We start from the raw sequence: 21,062 nt of genomic DNA, 5'->3' as shown, positions 1-21,062 counted from the left end.
ACCTCGTTGGTGCAAAAATCCTATTTTATGCCTGTTGAACTGTGTTATCTTTGGGATTTTCTATAGATTCAACAAAGGAAATTGGAACAAATAATGTGCTTCTACGACAGGCTGCTAACAACAAAGTGCCAAAAGACACCATTTAAAATGTATCCTCTGCTAAGTTGTCTGTTATGTGGTTCATGTATTCGAGATCGGTGCCCTTTTTATGATTGCATGATTCATAGGTCAGTGTTAAGAGGCTTAACCTGGACACCTACTGCGCACGTTAAAAATGCTACAATAAGGCGTGACTCCTTGGAAGCAAAATATAAAGATATGACGATTGGTCGAAGACTTTTACACAGAACTGTAGCAGGCTTATGTCCCACCCCCACCCCCCAAAGAAAAAAGTTTTATTTTGCTCATTTAAAAAAAGAAATAACTTGAATTTGAGTGCATTAAAGGTAATCATTATAGCATTAGCAGACTCATTTGTTTATTTTCCCAACAAAAATCATATTCATTTAATTTCACTACAAATTTTGAACCTCGCCATCCATGCTGCCCCCATCAAATTGCTTTTTTCCCCCCGTAGTCTGAAGAAACATTGCATTAATCAGCTATTTATTCCATAAATTATACCTCCTCTGCAACACATTCAAACTTTGCTTTACACCTGCAATGCATCAAGGCAGTGTTGGTAATGAACATGGAAGCAGTTCCTTTACACTACAGCGCCACAGGGGATATCATGAATATGCAACACTTTAATACTCATCATCTCAGGAGGACTTTTAGCACACCTGCAATGAGTTCTTCTTCTTTACTTTTTTGTTCTCTCATCACAGAACTTTTGCTTTTTATTGTTGAGCTGCTGCTGCATGTGAAATGAAATAATGATGCACTTTGGTTTCAAACTGAGAAGTATGTCTAGCAGTGGGATGTGGATATTTCAACCCGCGTGAGATCGCTTGAGCAGCCGAAGCTGATAGGACTTTGAATTGGATGCCATGTGACACAGCGCTATATGGATTAAACTGCGGTCTAGGCTGATGCGAAGAAACAGGAAATTATATGAGTAATGAAAGTCATAACGGCACCATTTTCTTTTACTGCTGCTGATCTGTCGTCTATGTTCTCGTTACCACTGTGACTCCCCAGAGAGCGAGAAAGAGTGTGTCTGCGTGCGTGCGCGCGTCGGGATGTGTGCGCGCATGTGGCGATGAGACGGAAAGACAGAAAGAGAGCGAGTCGTATAACTTGATGATAGCACACTGCTGAGTTCAGCTCACTGGGTGTGAAATGATGATGATGATGAAGAGCAGATGTGATGTGAGTATAAAAAGAATAGACACACACACACACACACACACACACTATCACACAAATATGAGGTAGTGATAGTAAAGCAAATATGAGCGCCCTGGAGCGTTTTGACTTGTTAGGGTCCAGATGTCTGGTTGGCTCTGAGCTTTTGGCAGCCAGACAGAGCAAGAAAGGACAGAAACACACAAACACACACGCAGATGCTTTCACACACAGTCATTTTTACACACAGTTGTTCAGTGTTGTACATTATGGATTTAGTGTTTAAAATGAAACACAAATGAGCAAAACAACAATAATCAAAATAATAACATCTCTTAAATATATACACGACTACCTTTCCCAGCCCATCACCAGTATGCTTCTCTTCAGCAACAACACCTGAGAGAGTCTGACAGCACGACCCAGGCCGGCATTCATTCTGTGAAGGCAGCGGCCGTTAAAGTCCCACACCTGAAAAGAAGCCAAAATAACACTTAAATGCATTTGGACAACACGAAATGTTTTTAAAGTCTTTGGTACACCCTCAACTGCTCATTAATGCAAATATGTAATCACAAGACAGCAAGTCGGTGCATTTAGACATATAGCCATGGTCAAGACAAGCTGCAGGAGTTCAAACTGAGAATCAGAATGAGGAAGAAAGGGGATTTAAGTGGCTCTGAATGTAGCATTGTTGTTGATGCCAGGTGGGCTGGTCTGAGTATTTCAGAAACTGCAAAACCACCTCTAGAGTTTAAAAAGAATGATCCCAAAATGAGAAAATATCCAGTGAGTAGCAGCTTTGGGTAGAAATACTTGTTGTAACCACTTGTTACAACCAGTTAGTATATTTCTGAATGCACAACATGCTGAGCCTTGAACCAGATGGGCTACAGCAGCAGAAGATCACACTGGGTGCCACTCCTGACAACTAGGAGTAGGAAACCGAGGCTACAGTTAACTCGGGCTCACCAAAACAGAAGATTGGATAAACATTGCCCGGTGGGAAGAGTTTCAATTTCTTCTGAAAAATTACGATGGTATAGTCAGAATTTACCGTAAACAACAGGAAACCATGGCTCCGTCTTGCCTTGTTTTAACTCTTCAGGTGGGGGGTGGTGATGTAATCATGTGGGGATATTTTATTTTTGCACCCCTTAGTACCAGCTGGGCATAATTTAAACACCACAGCCTACCTGAATATTGTTGGTGACCATGTTCAGCCCTTTATGACCACAGCATACCCATCTTCTGATCCTCTGATCCTGCATTCTGATTAATCCAATAGAGCACTTCTGGGATGTGATGGAACAATAGATTCTCATCATGGATGAGCTGTGTGATGCTGTCATGTCCATGGACCAAAATCCCTGAGGACTGTTTTCAGGACCTTGCAGAATCTGTGCCATTGAAGCAGCTCTGAAGGCAACCCAGTACTGGGAAGCTGCAGCTAACAAAGCGCCCAGTGGGTGTATGTTGCTTAAGGAAATTTACTAGAAATGGAATTACAGCTTTATTTTCTTGTCTAAAAAAAGGATTTAAAAAAATAAATAAAACCAATGTGTGTTTTTCTACTTTTGAAAGTGTCATTTTTCCCCCCAAGGAGGGATAAGGCAACATGACATTAGGGCTTTAATCCCCCGTCACAGCTCAGGCACCATTTCTTCTTCTGTGTCCAATTTTACACGATGACGCACTTTGCGTCTTTGTTTGTGCAATTTCACAAAGAAACACTGATTGGCTCAATGGGGACACTGTAATTAAAAGGTCAAAATTTCACATTTGGAATGGCCCTAACTGCTACACAACGGGTTCATTGTTGATGAAAATTGGAGCGATGATGCATCGTGTTACTAATTGGCCCAGGGGGGGCCCTGCTTCTTCTGCTGAGAATGACTTGTGTGGTTGTTTCAAGCAGCGGTGCAAGTATTTCTGACGCTACTTGCACATGGATGCATTCTCACAAGGTCTCATGGGGTCAGAGAGCTGATGTGGTTGATTATATTGATTGCAAAAATGCATAATTATAACTACTGCAGTAAGCTCAAAGTCATTAAAAACAGTCTCAGAATGCTACATATGGCAAGCTGTTTTCACATTTAATACCTACACTGGATGTGTATTGCAGAAATCTGTCATTCAATTCTTCGGAGCCCAAAAAGAACATTTCAGATATCAAAAAGGTCGTTGTCTCTCGGAGAAATGGTGTCCATTTAAGTGCACTGCACATTCTCTTTCAGATATTCTTAATTACATTTTTCAAATCCAAAATGAATATGGGCTGAATCTGCAGTGGAATTACTACTTGGAAAAACTCCCATTTTGGATATCTAAAATTAATTTCTGATTAGTTACAATTCCGACTGAAGATATATTTAATTCCCCTCAATTCGAGATAACTGCCTTCTCCTCATTATACGTTTTAAATGAGGGGTTAACTAGTCAGAATGAGGTTGTAGACATCTTGAGCTGTAATTCTAACTATTCAAAATGATGTTAATGATATCTCAGAGTTTCCTTTTCTATAGCTGAAATGTAATTATGGATATCTTGAATTAGAGTTTCCATTAGTTGAAATTACATGAGAAATAGCTGTAATTCAGTCAGAAGCTCCTTTGTGTGTGAAGCAGGGGCAGCTTGGGATCCAAACATAATGCCACTGCAAACATCTGGAAGCAAATAACTTAGAAAACGGAAATTCCTACGAGCGAAATCTACTGAACAAAGCTCACAAGTGCTTCAAACTCCTGGATGATAAGCTCTTTTTATTACATGTTCAGTAATGATTAAAACTTGTTATTATGTTTGAGATTCTCACAGCTGTTATTTTTGTAGTAAAAACTGGATTGCAAACATATGTGCTAGTCTGATTAGTCTGACTGAAATGATTCCACTACAATTTGGTAAAATATCAACATTAATATTTGTAACATTATTTCCAGACACTGAAACTTAACTAGAGCTTACTAAATGAGGAAATGGCTTGCCAGCTAAAAGATCTTTAAACTACCAACAAAGAAGAAACTGTGCAAGACGGGATTCTGCCCTGAGGAGATCTAGTGACAAACGACAGTGTAAGAAAACGGATTTTTCTCATAAATGAATATTTAGATCTAACGAATCTGTCCTGGGCCATGTTGGCCCAGAATTGTTAGTTTTCATGTAATTTTGTATTTTGTTCTTTATTTAGGCCATGGTTCCTGGGTTGCTCTGTTAAGTTGTTCCTTATTTGATTTCCCCTTGTGACTTTTACCCCCTGTGTGCCCCTCTGTATCTGTGAGCCCTCGTCTCCCCTCCTTGTGTTTCATTCAATGTTTTCCCCAGCCTGTTATGTCTGTGCTCTCTCTCTCCTGTCTGAACCTCTGTGTACTTCCTGTTTTACTTTGACAGTCTCTCGTCAGTATGCGTCATGTTGTGTTCACTCCTTCCCTGTCTCGTTACGATTATCTGTTTCAGCTGTGTTCCCCGTGTGCTCCCACTTCCTTCGTTAACCCTCTGTGTATTTATGTCCGCGTCTCCCTCAGTTCTGTGTCGCGTTCTCGCTCATGACTGTGTGCCCCTCCATGTGTTTCCTCGTGAGTCAGTTCCTTTATGACTTCCCAGTTTAGTTTCATATTATTATTAGAAATGGTTTATTTGAGCTTTGAGCTGAGATTCAGAGGTTTCTGTGGACACTGCTCATGTCAGCACTTATATTTCTAACCTTTTCTTATAACCGATTAAACATGATCTCCTTCCTTTTGCCCCCATTTTTGGTGGTGTAGGTACAAATGATCAGTCATGACATTCTCATAATAAATAAGATACTGCAAATAATTATTTCTGCATTTGTGCGATTGAAGTCAATTGAAAATGTGTATGAAATGACACTGTTTTAAAGATTTGGCCTAAATAATTTTGGAGTGAATGAGTCTAAACATGATGACCTAACTAGTGATACCCTGACACACACACACTCAAGCATGTTGTGCCACTTTCAGCTGAAACAATGTTTCAAACCATATTCCGGGTTTTTAAGTTCAACATTTATGAGGTTTCAAGAAGAAAATAAAAGACAGATCTGAATGTTTGAAAATGTTTTGGAAAAATTCTGTAAAGATGAGATGAAAAATACTCGAAGGATAAATTTAATTGGTTTATTATTTAGATAAGTTGAAAAAAAGTTAAACAAGCAAGTAAATGAAGAAAAAAGGTAGAGGAGAGAAAACCCCAACAATCCCCTCTGAGCAAGCACTTGGCGACAGTGGGGAGGAAAAACTGTCTTTAAACGGGCAGAAACCTCCGGCAGAACCAGGCTCAGGAGGGGACAGTCAACTGCCGGGACTGGTTGGGGGGGTTAACAGAGGTGGAGCAAGACGAGGCTGCATCAGGTGAGGAAGCAGTAGCGTCTCTCCTCTGGAACAAGCGGAACCATTTTTCTTTTTTTTCATGCACTTTTCCACGAGCGCTTTTTTTCCCAGGATGAGATTTCTCAGCTCATCGATGGTTACTGCGTTTTGTTCTTCAAGTTTCTCACATCTTTGTTCCACCTCTTCCAATGTTGCTTGTTCTTCTTCAAGCTTGTCTTTGAGTTGTTTGGATGTTGCCTCCTGTATCAGCTTGTCCTTGTGCATGTCTGCATTTCTCTGTTGGACCTCTTTGTGCTTGTCTTCTAACTGCTCGTTTCTTTTCTGGGTTTCTTGGAGCGTGAGCTGCAGGTCTTCATGTATTTTGTCTTGTTGTTGTTTTTGCGCCTGCATTTGAGTGTTTTCACGCTTCAAGTTATTGAATTCCACCAAAATCCCCTTAACGAGCTCAGAATTGTTTCTCGCTATCTGATCGATCCTTCTCTGCATCTGTGAGCAGCGTTTCTCCAGTTTGTCCTTTTCTTCTTCCACTTTAGTTGCTGTCCTCCAGCTGATTACAAAACTCTTGCAGTTTTAGATTTTTAGACTCAAAGTCCTGGACGATGCGTTTTCCTTCTTTCAGTCTTTCTTGTTGTTGCTCTTTCTGTTGAAGAAGGTCTTTATTTTGGCACAGTGTTTCATCCAGGCTTTCTTTCAGCATTCGGTATTTTTCCTGCATGCTCTTCAGTTCGTGCTGCATGTCTCGTTGCTTTTTGTCATGCTCCTCCTTCTGTTGGAGGAATTTATTCTTTTCTTCCACAGCTTCATGGAGCTGTCTTTGGAGGAGCCGATTTTTTCGGTCCATGTATTGGAGATCCCGTTGTATCTTATCACTCATCGTTTTCTTGTCGTGGAGCTGGTTGGTCATTTCTTTTAGTTCTGCACTTTTTTGCCTGTTTTCTTTAATGAGGTGCACAATCTGCTCTCGGGTCTGAGCAAACTTGATTCCCCAGCCCTCATTAATAATTCTTATGTCCGGCTGGCGCTTCCGCTTATCCTTTTCAGGGTCACGGGGGGCGCTGGAGCCTATCCCAGCTGTCACAGGGCAAGAGGCGGGGTACACCCTGGACAGGTTGCCAGTCTGTCGCAGGGCCCAAAAAATCATTCAGCAAAAACTTTAGGAAGGATTAAATCAACAACATGGTTCATTCTTAAGTGGAAGAATGCTCAGCAACACCAAAAAGGCCTGACAGACCACAGAAGACACATAAAGTGCATGATGACAGAATTATTTCCATGGTTAAATAAAACAATTTCACAGCATTTAACCAAGTTGTGATCTCTCTCAGAGAGGCACGACTGCCTGTCAGCTCTGTTAAGATGTCGGCTGCCAGTGGAACCCAGTCACTAGTGTTTATTGATGTGAGTGTTAACTGTGTGAAGTGTACAGGACTATACTTTCTGCTCAGATTCAGCCAAACACTGTATAACTGATCAGAGTTTCACAGTGTAAATGGATAATGACTCATTGCATACCTTGAAAGTCACCCAAGAGTTTCTCAAGACAAAAGAAACAGGATATATCAGTCACCTGATCTAAACCCAGCAATGCAGCTTTTCAGTTACTGAATAAAAACGTGAATGCAGAGAGACCCACAAACAAGCAGCAACTGAAGGTGGACCGGCAGAGCGACTCAAGGGAGCAAACGTAGCATTTGTTCACGTCCACGTTCTAGACATCAGGCAGTCATCGACTGCAAAGGATTTTCATCCAACTCTTAAAAATAATACTTCCAGTTAAAATTACGTTAGATTGTCCAGTTACCTTATAGCTACTGTTTATGTATTAACAGCATTAACTGTCCCAAATTGGTAAAACAAAATGTTGGTCAAACCCCTTGAATTTCAATCACATCTGGATTTTTTTTGATGTTTTATTCACTGTGGCGGTGTACAGAGGCAGGATTACACATTATAGCATATCCTGCAAACCCTGAAAAATGTAAATGAGATCAGTAAGATTTGATTCTGTCATGATTAGGCTGTGTGCAGGCAGGATGAGGACCCAAACGCAAGCTCACGGAGGCAGGAATGAACTCAAAACACAGTGTTATTGCTGACGGAAGTTAAGGCGATACAAAATAAAGTATTATTTCATATTAATGAAGATATAAACTTGTAAAAAAAAATTTAATATTGTAAAGTGATAAAATAACAATACAGCAAACAAAAAATATTCTTCCTCACACTGAAAAATATTCAGCATTGCCATAAAGCACCCACATCAGCTTGACACAGCTAGAGATACAAATGGGAACACTAAATGATATTGCTAAATCTAAATTCTTAGGAATATTGTTTGTCTTACAACATATATCATCTGATAATCACCTCTGATAGTCTCCAGCACCTGAGCAAAAACACTATTTGAATTCACAGTGATCCAGTGGGGAAATTGGCAAGTACCTTTAGACCCATTAGACACAAACACCAACCATTCTACCATTTTCGGGGGGAAATTTGTGCCAGTTTGTCAAAAAGCTGGTGTTGTCCCTTCAAATCCACGTTTGGCCATTAGCCAACAGTTAATCACACAATAATCTAACACAGTGAGCCGCAGCTGATGTAAATGTAACCATGCTGGTTTGCAGCTGCACACATCTATTTTGTAGTGCCCATATCAGGAGTAAATACAACAATTTCCTAGAAACATTGTCCTAAAAAGCTGCTACTCCACATTAATTCACACTTTAATTTTGCATTTCACTCAGGCTTTAACATTTCCATGAGGACTAGCCGGCAGCTGTACTGTGCATCTTCATATCCGTACAAATCCGTGTGTGTGTGTGTGTGTGTGTGTGTGTGTGTGTGTGTGTGTGTGTGTGTGTGCGCGTACGCCTGTCCACCTACTTTGACCTCTCCGTCGGCGCCCGCGGTAAACAGTCGGGTCTGCGTAACGTCTAGGGCCATGGTGGAGATCTCAGCATCACCATGGCAACGGTGGAACTGCTTGACCTTTTGTCCTGTGTCAGTCAGCCAGAAGATCACAGAGGAGGCAGAGTCGCTGCTGACTACCTGCAGAGAGAGTTTGATCCATGTTATGCTACAGCAAAGGCACTAATGCATTCTTTAATGATGCTCAGATAACCAATCCATTCTCCACGCTTATTTTAGCGCTAAGCCACCGCTGAAGAATACATAATGGGAACAAGAGGAGGAAGAAAAACACGAGTGGCGCACAATAGGTGCTCATTTTCACATGTTTGGTGTCTGCTGCCGCGTCAGTGGGAAACAGCTTGTTAAGAGGAGTGAGAAGAACTGGAGAACTTACCTATTGTATTAATTGTACATGTGGAAACACAAAGAAATAAAACAGCAGGTCACAGAAGACCATGTCACTGACATACCTGTCTGAACCGACTGTTATACAGCACACAGGTAACAGGATGTTCATGGCTACTGGTTTTCTTCTCCTCCCTCTTGGATTCCAGCAGGAGAAGCAGGCTGTTGAATGAAAGCACAAGGTGCTGGCGCTCCTCATTGAGAAACAGGAAGGGGTGTGTGTCCCCCTGTATGTTTGGAAAGACACCGGCCAGACGGTGTGTGCACAGCTGGCTGGACACATCCCACAGACAGAGCACCTGGAAGGATAATAAGGACTCTTATGTGTCTGTGCTTCAGGGCAGATATTTTGGTACATATCCACATGTTCCTAAAAAAGAAAAGTGCCACTAAAAGCTATCGCTCCTACAAAAAAACTTTTATTCAGTGATTACCAAGCAAATACATCGTTGCACCATGAAGAACTGCTCCTCTGGTTGCAGTTTTAGTGGCCATATTGCTTCTAACGGCAACAACATGCCTGTCACTGCTCCAGAAATTCTTTCAGAGTGAACTGAGGTAAAGCCTTCAGAGTTTCTTGCAGTGGCAGATGGTGTTTGAGCAGAGGCAGATGGAACATAAATCACTTCTAAAATATTCATTCTCTTCAGAAAAGCCAAAGAGAAGGCAAACATGCACGGTGCTACAACAGGGAGAGGAAAAGCAACAGAAGCACCAACATCCTCTTTGCATCAGAAAATAAAACAAGGCTTTAAACGAAACACCAGCTGACAGTGGCAAGAAAAATGTGAAACAGGCTCATCCCCAACACCTCGTTCGTCTGCAGTAATTAAAGCAAGGAATAACAATTAATATTACAATTACGGGGCTCTTCATCTCTACATTATCTGCACTAGTAGCGGGTCTGCGCACCCACTGAAGGGCACTCCTACCTTATCTTTGGAGTAGCTGAGGAGTTGTTGCTTGGTCTGCAGGAAGCAGACAGCAATGACGGGGCTTGTGTGTCCACCAAGGGCGCACACCGGCTCAGAGGTCACGTAAGGATTCCACAGCAAGACGTGATGATCCACACCTGCTGTGGCTACAACCAATCAGAGGCACCATTCAGACCTGGAAGTAACAGGCTTCTTTGTGATCCTAACACAAGCGGACAGCTCCAGGCATGTTAGTTCACACCTGGCATAAGAATGCATGTCCAGTGTCTTCCGGTGACTTTTCCTCTCTATATGGAGATAATCATTTACATGACTTCTGTTTGCAAATGAAGATCAAATGCCCGCACGGGTCCCCTCCAAGTCAAATCCACCCCACCATGAGCCCACCTGTGATTAAACAAACAGGTTTACTCACTATTTATTTATTTACATGCACAGTTGGCCAACAGCCTTATGCAAAAATCTGTCAGATCTCAGTGCATTCCGACTTGGAGATAACTGCATGTTGATTCTGGTAGCAGGTCTGGTCAAACGTAGGTTTCAGAAATGGACTTGTGCCGGACTTTGATCTCGAGTCTTCGCAAATCGAAATTATGTAAAGCTCACTCGCATACAGAGCGGGGTAGTGAGATCCAATTACAGGTGGTCATTCAAGATGCATTTTAATCCCAAGGGTGAACTGACTGATCATCAAAAGAGACATTTCAGTGCCAGGTCTGAACAGCTCCCAAATTAGCGGAGAGATTAATTGCAGTTATTTCCAGGGAACAATACCGCTCCCAGCCCCCTCCACCACCACAACCAATTTACTGTTCAATGAGGCATTTGACAGTTTTGATGATGCATTGTTAGTAAATTTAAGTTGATTGATTGAGAACTGTAAAAGCATTCACGTTTTTGCAATTATTTAGAAACACATGGTATGGTACATTAGACATTTAATAGATAGTGTACAATCATTAGAGTTTTTTTTTGTTTTTTTTATGTTTTTTTTATGTAAAACCTCTAAGTTAAACCTGAAATGAAAACCTTCAAGTGAATAAATATGATTCATATACACTCATGGTAAAAACAAAGTGCAGCCTCTTTCATTCAAGGTTCTATCAGGCATAATAAAAAGGTAGCTAAATATAATCTGAGGTTAATACAGCCTTAAATGAACAACAACAGACAAAATGACAAAATATGACATATTACACTGTGTACAACCTTACTGCTTCCATAGGAATTAAGAAGGTAATTAGCAGCCAGGTGCTAATAATCAAATGTACTTGATTAAGTGACCATTTGCATGTAAAAGCAGAAGGTTTTGGCCATAATGCACAGCGCCATGAACGCAAGCATACTTAATGTCGAGCACGGTGGTGGAGAGCTGATGATCTGAGCTTGTTTTGCAGTCACAGGACCTTAGGATCATTGAGTGGACAATGAACTGAATACTAACATATTAGAGTCACATGTGAGGCCATCTGTCTGACAGCTAAAGCTCGTCATCCAGAACAGTGATGTTTTGAATCATGAGGAGCACATAGTTTTTTTTACATACTTCTGCATTTTATCTCAGTTTTTGTGAAATAAATAATGTCAGAGTCTTCATCTGAGGTTGCATTTGCCAAATTTCAATTCGTAGTAAGGACCAAATTATTTTTATCATGTCGTAATACCTAAAACCTTGAAAATTACATTTTACCATGACTCTATGTCATCATACTTTATGTTGTACAGCCACTTCGTTTGGACCCACCTAACAGGCCGAGTCCAATATGGAAGTCGACGTCCCACACACCGTCCTTTGTAGAGTAAGAAGTGATTCGTAGGCTCGTGCTTTCCTTTTCCCTCCAGCCAATCACGATGCTGCTCTGTGGTGCGATGCTGCACGACACAAAGGCCTCAAGTGAGCCCAGGTAACGCACTGCAAGAGGCATAATAGTCAGAAAAGTGAAAGTAAATCAGAAGTGGCATACTGTAGTTAGCTTGACTCCATCCAGAAAAAAGCAAGTAGATAGTATAACATTATATTAACATTTCTGCAGTTTATGTCATTGTAAATTTCTGCTTTAGCATTAGGAGCTGCTTATTTGTCATCGTCTTCCAATCCACAATAACTACAACTGGTTTCATCATAAAGGAAAAGCTGTATGGCTTGTACAAACACAGCAATAGGCTTTTTATCTACAAGCTAATTTCAAGAGAAGAAAATAATCCTAAACAATAGCTGCTGCCTTCCTGTGTAAACAGCAAAAGTTACTGGCAGAGTGACTAAATTAGTTTCAAACTTGACAAATTCAATATAAAAACAACATTGCAACATATTTTGATGATGACACACTGCTCATCTTCTTTCATTTCCTCAAATTATATCCTTCTCCTTGCTGATGCCAAAATGCTCTCACTAGCACGGCTCCAAAGGATATCCATCCACTCTCTGAAACGGTTGCGCTAAATGTGCAATGACCGCAGCCGTATAGTAAACCGACCAATTCTCAGGAGCTCAATATAGCATAGAATTAGGCGGTTATGATTTGCTCACTGGTATTACAGAAAACGTAATGGATCTTGCATCACCATCTATCTCAATTAAGACTTTGATTGAGACCAGCTAAATTGGTTGCCACATGTCTCTATTAGAGGCTGCTTAACTTTCAAAGCCTGCACAAGCTAAGGGCTGGTTTTGAGATGGCATGTGACAAGTCGTAGGTCAAACACTGGCTGGAGAGCTTGGGGCAAATAATTATATCTGAATACACTTCACGCATTCCCATCTTTGCTCCGCTCCGTGAATTTAAGAGATTAGTGGATTTTCAGACAGCGCGTTGTGACTCATCATTGATTAATGATCCCTTCTCTTATTCATTGACAAGCACAGCTCATCAAACTAGTTGTGATGCAGACTCAGATACAGAACATCTGCTTCCTTAGCCAGTGCTGCAGCTATTCTCGCACTTTCACTGCTGAGATTGGAAATAACACAGAAACAGCAGGAGTCATTGTGTGTTTATATCAAAGCAAACCTCTCGTGTTGTGCAATAAATCGCTGCACGTTATGGGAGATTTTTATGTTACCTACACGCTCTCTCCATCACTAACACACCCCTTCCTTGCACCTCTCATTCTTTGTCCTTATAGGACTGTTGTCCATCCCAATTTCCTCCTAATTTGCTCTCAATTTCCCCTCACTGATCCACCGCTGTCTCTTTCTCCTTCCTCTCCTCCTCTCTCTGGTGGCCCATGAGCCTGAAGGTTTGGAGGTCTGGATAACCAGGCATGTCTAATGGTACACAGCCCACTCATACTGCAGGGTGGGAAACTTCAAAAGAAAAAGCACCAGCACCCCAGAGGTATGCAAACACACACGCACATGCATTCACGCGGGCTGCCTTTATTTACAGTCAGAAATGACGACACACACGCCCACACACAAACAAGCGTGCTCTTGCTGATTCACGTGCATGTGCACACACAGATTGTAAAATTTTCATTTAACTAAAGCTTTTAATGTTTCGCCATTGTATCCTTTGTTTCCCCATTCTTTGTTATTCCTTTTTCCCCATTTATTGAGCTTATTTATACGTGCTTTATTCTTGTTTTCGCTTTTATCAGGATTCCCCCCCCCTTTTCAGCGAATCCAGCCTCAGAGCGTTGTCTCGGCTGAATCATTATCAAACAGCCCAATAACTCTTCAGAGAGCCTCTGTCCAAATGATGCAATCGAGATAAAACTAAGCGACCTCTTTGTTACCCACGCTGAGCTGCAGTGGGGTGGGGGTGGGGGGGATCTCAGCAAGCCAGACCTCAAGTTCCTGACTTTATATCAACAGTAAAAAGTCTGGCTATGAAGAGAATGACTCAGGACTCACTGCATTTGTGTCAGCGTGCCTGCATCAGTGACCGGGACACACCCAGGCGTTTTCATTGTGTTGCATAAGCTGTTATTGCAACGACACCGGAGAGGTGACCAAGCAAGCCTGTGGCTCTCATCCCAGGTGTGAAGGGTAAAGTGTGTGTGTCTGTGTTTGCGTGGGTGTGTTAAGTAGGTCTGACACCCAGAATGTGTTGTTTCTATCGGATATACTCCTGATTTCATTCTGACCTGATACTGGAGAGCTGCTTTTTTTTTTTTTTTAACCTGAGGCTGAATACAGTTGTGCACAGGAATGACAAATAGAAGCATTTGGGTTCTGATTATCGCTGCTCATGCAGGCTATTTCAGCTGGCTCCTTCTTTTGCATACCATATGAAATAGCAGATGTGCAAACAGAGGAGTTTTCACTGGGACAAGACAACAAAAGAGAAACTACAGCTGCAAGAAAGACATGAACTTTTACAAGAATGTTAGGCTATAATTAAAGAGAGAGGGGTTTGTTAGTATGCTTATGTCTCTTTGATGGTGTGTGTGTGTGTGTGTGTGTGTGTGTGTGTGTGTGTGTGTGTGTGTGTGTGTGTGTGTGTGTGTGTGTGTGTGTGTGTGTGCGCGCGCGTGTGTGTGTACTTTCTACCTTTTCTAACCCAGCCAGGCGCGTGTGCTTGGTGTGTCACGGTGTAACAGGAGCGATGCTTGCCTTTGGCCAGATCATCCCAAAGGATGATGTCTGCTGAGTCAGAGTCTGTCCTCAGACTGAATCTCTCAAACAGGAAGATCTGGGCTGAGGTGAAATATAAAGCGCTGACCTGGGAATATACACAGACACTCACAGTCGTTGAGCAGTGGACCTGTTCGATTCAGATTTATTTATGTAGCGCCAAATCACAACAACAGGCGCTTACATTCACCTTACATTCTTTAGCTCATAGGGGGTCACTTTGCGACAGTGGGGAGGAAAAATGACTTTTTAACAGGAAGAAGCCTCCAGCAGAACCAGGCTCACAGAGGATCAGCCATCTGCCATCAGCGGTTGGGGGTGAGGGGAAAGAGAAAGAGAAGAAAGAGAGCATATGGAGGCAGGACAAAACAGACTAAGGGAGAGACAAGACAAGGATTTAATGACATGCTGCAGTGGTTTATAAATAGGGAGAGAAAAGAGGCAAGTGGAGCATAAGTGCTCATTGCATCACACAAAGTCCCATAGCAGCCTGAACCTATAGTAACATAATGAACACATATGTGGATAATGAGGATAACGCCTTCCTCTCTTGTTCTTTAGTAAACTAGTTCATGCATTTACTACTTCTAGGCTAGACTACTGTAATTCATTATTATCAAGATGTCCTAAAAACTCCCTAAAAAAGCCTTCAGTTGATCTAAAGAGTACTGGCAGGGACTAAAAAGAAAGAAACATATTTCTACCATATTGGTTTCTCTTCATTGGCTCGCTGTTAAATCCAGAATCAAATTTCAAATCCTTCTCATCACATACAAGGTCTTGAATAATCAGCCCCCATCTTATGTGAAAGGCCTGGTGCCTGAATCACCCCATTAGAGCACTTTTTCTCTCAGACAGCAGGATATGCAAAAGTAGAATGGGAGCCAGAGCCTTCAGCTTTAAGGCCCCTCTTCTGTGGAACCAGATCCCGGTTTGGATTTGGGAGACAGACACCCTTTCTACATTTGAGATTAGGCTTAAAACTTTCATTTTTAATAAAGCATACAGTTAGAGCTGGACCCTGAATCTTCCACTAGCTATGCTGCTATAAGCGGCTGGGGTGTTTCTTTTTCACGCTCCATGTGTTTCTACAACACTCTGCATTTACTCATTAGTTATAAATTTCTCCTCCGTTGCAGCAGATGGGTGCCCCTCCCTGGGCCTGGTTCTGCTGGTGGTTTCTTCCTGTTAAAAGGGGGTTTTTTTGCTTCCCACTGACGCCAAGTTCTTGCTCATATCTTCTGTGGATTATTGTAGGGTCTTTGCCTTACAATATAAAGTAACTTGAAGCGACTGCTTGCGATTTGGTGGCATATAAATAAAACTGAATTAAGTTCTTTTTCTTCTCAATCATTTGCTTTTCTTTGTATGTGTGTATTACCCGTCCTCCAATGTCTCCTATAGTGAGAACAGCCTGGTCAGGGTTACAGGGATCTACCCAGTAGTCTAGACACCAAGGAGTAAAGTTCAAGCCCTAGAGTAGATAAGAATATATGAGATATATTGCCAGTTCTTATGTTCTTAATAATGCAATGGAATCAAGCTGATGGTAAAATGAAAATAACACAAAACACTAAAAAAAATCTCCTTGTTACCTGGAGTTTACACTTGCAGCTGAAGGTCTTTTCACACACGAAGTCATAGAAACACACCTCTTTACTTGTGAAAGCCACAGCTATCTGAGACTAAAGAAAATGGAGTTTGTTAGAAAACACAGAAACATGGAGACATGCAACCTGTCCCTATTATATAACAAGGATTTAGCAGTTTGCCAAACTGTTAATTAATGCACAATGGGGGGAAAAAATCCTCATGTATTATTCAACGCGGTTATACAATACAGAATATGGCATCCATAAATCTGTAGTTTAAAGAAATGCCAATTAAAACTTACAATCAATTATTGATGGTGTTATTACTAAAAAATGTATGTTTACTTTCTGATCTTTATGCACCAGCTTCGTGTCTGAAACGCAATTAACCAAAGCCACAGATCAATAATTCATTAATTGAGTGGAGTATTTGTTTATCTCTGTGCCATACAATATCTGCTCCATTAAATGAGGCTACTTATCAGTTATTAAATTATAAATCCATTTCTTTGAATAATATTTCTTGAACTACACTTCAGGAGCCACGATGCAGCAGTAATCGATGAGAGGACTGATTAATAGTTAGGTATGCATCTCTCAGTATGTTGATAGGTTCACCTTGTCGACGTTTTGCATCAGCACCACATCTGTGACCCAGAGGTCCTTGGGTGCGACTGTGCTGTTCTGCAGTCGATGAGTGTGCAGAAGAGACATGTCCTCCGCATCCCGCAGTCCTACGTTTCCTCCTTTACTCACAGTGAGATACTGACCTGAACTCTGCAGGTACAGCACCTGAGGAGGCCAGAGGTTATTACAAGCAAAACATTTAAAGAAAATATCCACAGAAAGACTACAATTCACACTTCCCCGTAACACCAGCCTTTAGCTTTATGCCCCAATGAAGTTTGCTACATTAGAGAGTGGCGTTATTTATTAAAACCTGAGGAGACAGCTTTTAAAAACCAATTTAAAATATTAATTATGGCTTGAATTTTCCTCTTCTTGCTAGCTACTTTATAACCGCAGAACTACCCTAATATAAGTTCTCTAAAAATGAGCCCCTACTAAATCTTCCACTCATTGGATACAGGTGAATAAAAGGAGCCGTTCTGTGCTGAATCTAATAAAATTGAGAATTAATCATTACAGGAGTTATTGGGTGAACAAAACTTGGAGCTGCAAAAAATAAATTAATTCATTTTAAAAAGCTTGAAGCTGACTGCATCTAATGAGCAAGAGACAAAGTAGATCTTTGATGAAAGGTAGTTTATTAAAATTTCACCGCAGAGGTAAGAGGTCAGATGTTCTGCAACGTAATTGCTGTCTTCTCCCTTTTCACAGTGTACCTTTGTAAGATCTCCCAGATTCGCATGTCATTTTTCCATAATTATTATAATTACATATTGATATACAGCTGGTGAGTAACTGATACAATGCGTTTATCTGTAGTGCGAGCGAAGGGCTATCATTTTGGGGCTCTTTTAGCAGCTTTTTCGTTGCTTTAAAAGCTGGAAGACAAAAACTGTTATTCAATTTGAAGTATGTACCCAATGAAGTGTCAGTGAACCTGTAACTGCTAAATGGCAACAAAATAACTTTTATACTTAACAGTATATGGTATACTTTAGTAAGTATTTCAGTGTATGCAATAGATTCCCATTTAGCTTGTAATAGGGAAAAGCAACGTTCAGGAAGAAATGGTGGTAGATGAAACAAATAATATAGGACCATGTAAAATGGGCAGGTGCAAATCCCTGGGGAACTCTGATGAGGACAAGCATTTCAGAAATAGCATGTTCTGTGGGGTGCTGCTGGTTAGCAGCACTGAGTGGTCAAATGAGGGACAGACTGTCCACAAGGTCTCGGGGATGTGCTTGTATTACTAAAACCTCACAATACTGGCACCAAGGGGTACTTATAGTCTTAGAACCATGCTATAGGCAGGTATCTTTGCTATTAAAGCTGTTGTGTTGCTCTGGCTCATCAGAGTTATGTGAAATATCAAACACCAGAAGTGATTTTGGGAGACAATTACATGACAGAGCAGCTCTAGAAGTGACTTTGAGGAAGAAAAAGATGCAAGATAATGTGTGTTCTAACTGTATGATCCATGTAATACTGCAATGGGGCGGGGCGATCGTGGCTCAAGAGTTGGGAGTTGGGAGTTCGCCTTGTAATCGGAAGGTTGCCGGTTCGAGCCCCGGCTCGGACAGTCTCGGTCGTTGTGTCCTTGGGCAAGACACTTCACCCATTGCCTACTGGTGGTGGTCAGAGGGCCCGGTGGCGCCAGTGTCCGGCAGCCTCGCCTCTGTCAGTGCGCCCCAGGGTGGCTGTGGCTACAATGTAGCTTGCCATCACCAGTGTGTGAATGGGTGCGTGAATGGGTGGATGGATGACTGGATATGTAAAGTGCTTTGGGGTCCTTAGGGACTAGTAAAAGCGCTATATAAATACAGGCCATTTACCGATGTAATGTAATGTAACATGAAAATAATATTACATGTTTACTGAGGCTCTTCCATCACATTATCGTCTCCTCAAAATCACTTCCATTATAGACAGACAGACATAGATAGCAGAAGCTCACAGATAGAGAGCTTCTGCTGTATTTTATTTAACATTTAATGTTCTTTTGCAGCATTTTTCTATTTGCTTGTGTTTTCTTAAGTTGCACTGCCCAACAGTTTGGTCTACAATTGTAGCAGACATAAAGCAAATATTAATATTTGGTGTTACCATTTAATGAATACAAGTCCAGAATTCACTCCTTTTAGCTCAGTTTTGGTCTTCAACAAGCCCTGAGTGAAATGTGTACAAAAAAAATGCAAAAGCTGCAAGCTGTTGGTGGATTTGTCACCATTAGTAACCACTTCCTGCTTTGCTACAAATTTGCCAGGGTTATAGATACAGTACATTGTTTCCATATTCTCTATTTGATACTTAACTAGTGGAGTAATGGTCAGAAATGAAAGCTATCTAAGCAACAATACTCTGCCTCTTTAAGGCTGTCAAACCTTCCAGGCAGTTGGAGAACAACTGACACAACAGTCTGACATTTCGACATCCTCGGGATTGAAAGATTAAAGTGATGAGCCGTCACTTTATCCAAAGCGGTGGGGACTTCATACCGGCTGCTTCATTTACATATTAATTGATAGATGTTAAAGGAGTCCAGAGCCATTTATCTCCAAAGGAGTCAGCCATTTTGATGAGCAAGACCCTAATACTTTTTGAACGTTTCCTTCCACAATGTTTAATAATGTGCAATTCCATCCAGTCAGCAGAGTTTTGGATTCCCTAGACTGCCAATGTCAAAATGTTTTCAGATAACATGCAGAGGGTCATTGGTTTGGGGGGGGGGGGAAGAAAAGGGGGAAAAGGCAACATGCTATGACTTTTCTTCGTGTAAGTCTCTACTAGGTTAAAGGACCTTTTACCTTTTGAACAGGGTCTCGATGTGGACAGGTGAGGGTGCGTGGTGGCTTCCAGCAAGGCGCACTAACAGTTTTGCTGTTCTTTAATTTATTGGAAAGCTCCATCAGCAGAAATGAGCACAGGCCTCCCCAGTCAATGCACTCTTTCTCCTTTGAGGTGTCGCTGTCCAGGAGGAGGCCACTGCGCTGCTGACTGAGAACCACGCTGTCAAACAAGAAGCCATATTCCTCCTCGGACCCGTGGCCAACTGATGACCAAGCAAGATCGATGAACTGAATTCGGGACAAGGAGCGGGATGCACCTGAGAAGTCCTGCATTCAACAGCAACAGGATTGTGAGATATTGCACAATCTTGGCACACAGCTGAATACAGCCAACTAGTGCACTCCCAGCATCAGCAAAGTTGGTCAATCATGAGTGTGGACTATGTAAAAGATGGAAATAGCTTCAGGCTATTTAAAGCCTCCCTTTTTTGCCTCCAAAGTACCCCCACTTTAAAGAAGTCCATGAGCACTTTAACCTCAGTAAACAATGTCTCCAATCTCTTTGAAACTGTTAGCTAAAACTAGTGCATCTCTTAGCTATTATAGTAAGGTATAAGACTAATACCTAAGGTTAGTTTCAAGTCTCAGTTATTGAAGCAAAGTATAAGACTGACAGCTAAGACTAGTTTCAAATTTGAGCTATTGTAGTATGGTGTAAGGCTAATAGCTAAGATTAGCTTCAAGTCATAGCTGTTGTAGCAAGGTGTTCCATTTAGAACGGAACACACAATAAATCAAGGTGTGTTTAAGACTGTGGCTACACTGTGACAGGAAATTGGTGCAGTTCAGGGCATCACAAATAAGCGACTTACTTCTAGGTGGCTACCTCCATCTTTTATACATCAGTTATGAGAAGAACCCAAAAATTAGGTCAGTACTTGAACAAATTAACTTGACAAGCTGTATATACTCCAGTAAACTAAAAGTAAGTAGAACATACCCAAACCCTATGATTTCTTAGTAAATCCCTGAAGATTCCCTTGTTTGTATAGCACTTCTTATCAGATCTAAAGGTATGGTTCTATACTGTCAAAATTGGAGAGAAATAATTTAACCCTGTTCTTTAAATGTGAAATAAAGGTGCTGTAATACAAGGCTGTCAATAGACTGACTTGAAATCAAAGACTCACAAGGAAAAGGTTCTGTAACTTTCTATAATCCTCAGCGTTCATTCTGCTTTCAAGCTGTGCCACCTCCATTCTCGTTCCCATGGTTACAGCTCAGACCTGTCAATCAATCAGCAATAAACCAGGTGAGGTCAAGGAGGTAAAATGCGTGTCTGCTTGCAGGTTGGTGTGGAATAGGGAATACACACACACACACACACACACACACACACACACACACACACACACACACACACACACACACACACACACACATCACTGAATAAAATAGATTTCCCAACGTCTATGTGTTACATGACAAAACAAGATGCACTCAGAATAATCCCTCAATAACCTGCCATATCTATTTCACATGGGTCGTCATGCCACCGTGATCGTACAGCAAGGTCACAG

General features: G+C 41.4%; 1 protein-coding gene and 1 long non-coding RNA gene across 2 annotated transcripts in view; one reads left to right on the top strand and one right to left on the bottom strand.

The window, feature by feature from the left end:
• Window positions 1-19,815, bottom strand: part of LOC113036855 (cilia- and flagella-associated protein 337) — a 38,254-nt gene extending 18,439 nt beyond the window's left edge. Inside the window, exons 1-10 of the mRNA XM_026193395.2 lie at window positions 19,501-19,815; window positions 16,682-16,855; window positions 16,067-16,156; window positions 15,853-15,945; window positions 14,388-14,559; window positions 11,637-11,804; window positions 9,890-10,038; window positions 9,023-9,256; window positions 8,526-8,690; window positions 1,646-1,761 (exon numbers count right to left, since the gene is read on the bottom strand). Of these exons, the coding sequence (XP_026049180.2) occupies window positions 1,646-1,761; window positions 8,526-8,690; window positions 9,023-9,256; window positions 9,890-10,038; window positions 11,637-11,804; window positions 14,388-14,559; window positions 15,853-15,945; window positions 16,067-16,156; window positions 16,682-16,855; window positions 19,501-19,815 (1,676 nt within the window). The remainder of the gene's footprint in view (window positions 1-1,645; window positions 1,762-8,525; window positions 8,691-9,022; window positions 9,257-9,889; window positions 10,039-11,636; window positions 11,805-14,387; window positions 14,560-15,852; window positions 15,946-16,066; window positions 16,157-16,681; window positions 16,856-19,500) is intronic.
• Window positions 13,659-20,639, top strand: LOC145419967 (uncharacterized). The gene is made up of 2 exons (XR_013901236.1): window positions 13,659-13,874; window positions 19,655-20,639. It is a non-coding gene; the product is annotated as an uncharacterized LOC145419967 (long non-coding RNA).
• Window positions 20,640-21,062: the final 423 nt, after the last annotated feature.

The sequence above is a fragment of the Astatotilapia calliptera genome, chromosome 14 (genome assembly GCF_964374335.1).
Source record: "Astatotilapia calliptera chromosome 14, fAstCal68.1, whole genome shotgun sequence".
Taxonomy (NCBI): Eukaryota; Metazoa; Chordata; class Actinopteri; order Cichliformes; family Cichlidae; genus Astatotilapia; species Astatotilapia calliptera.
Note: the sequence above shows the minus strand (reverse complement) of the source record. Positions and strands in the feature narration are given on the sequence as shown.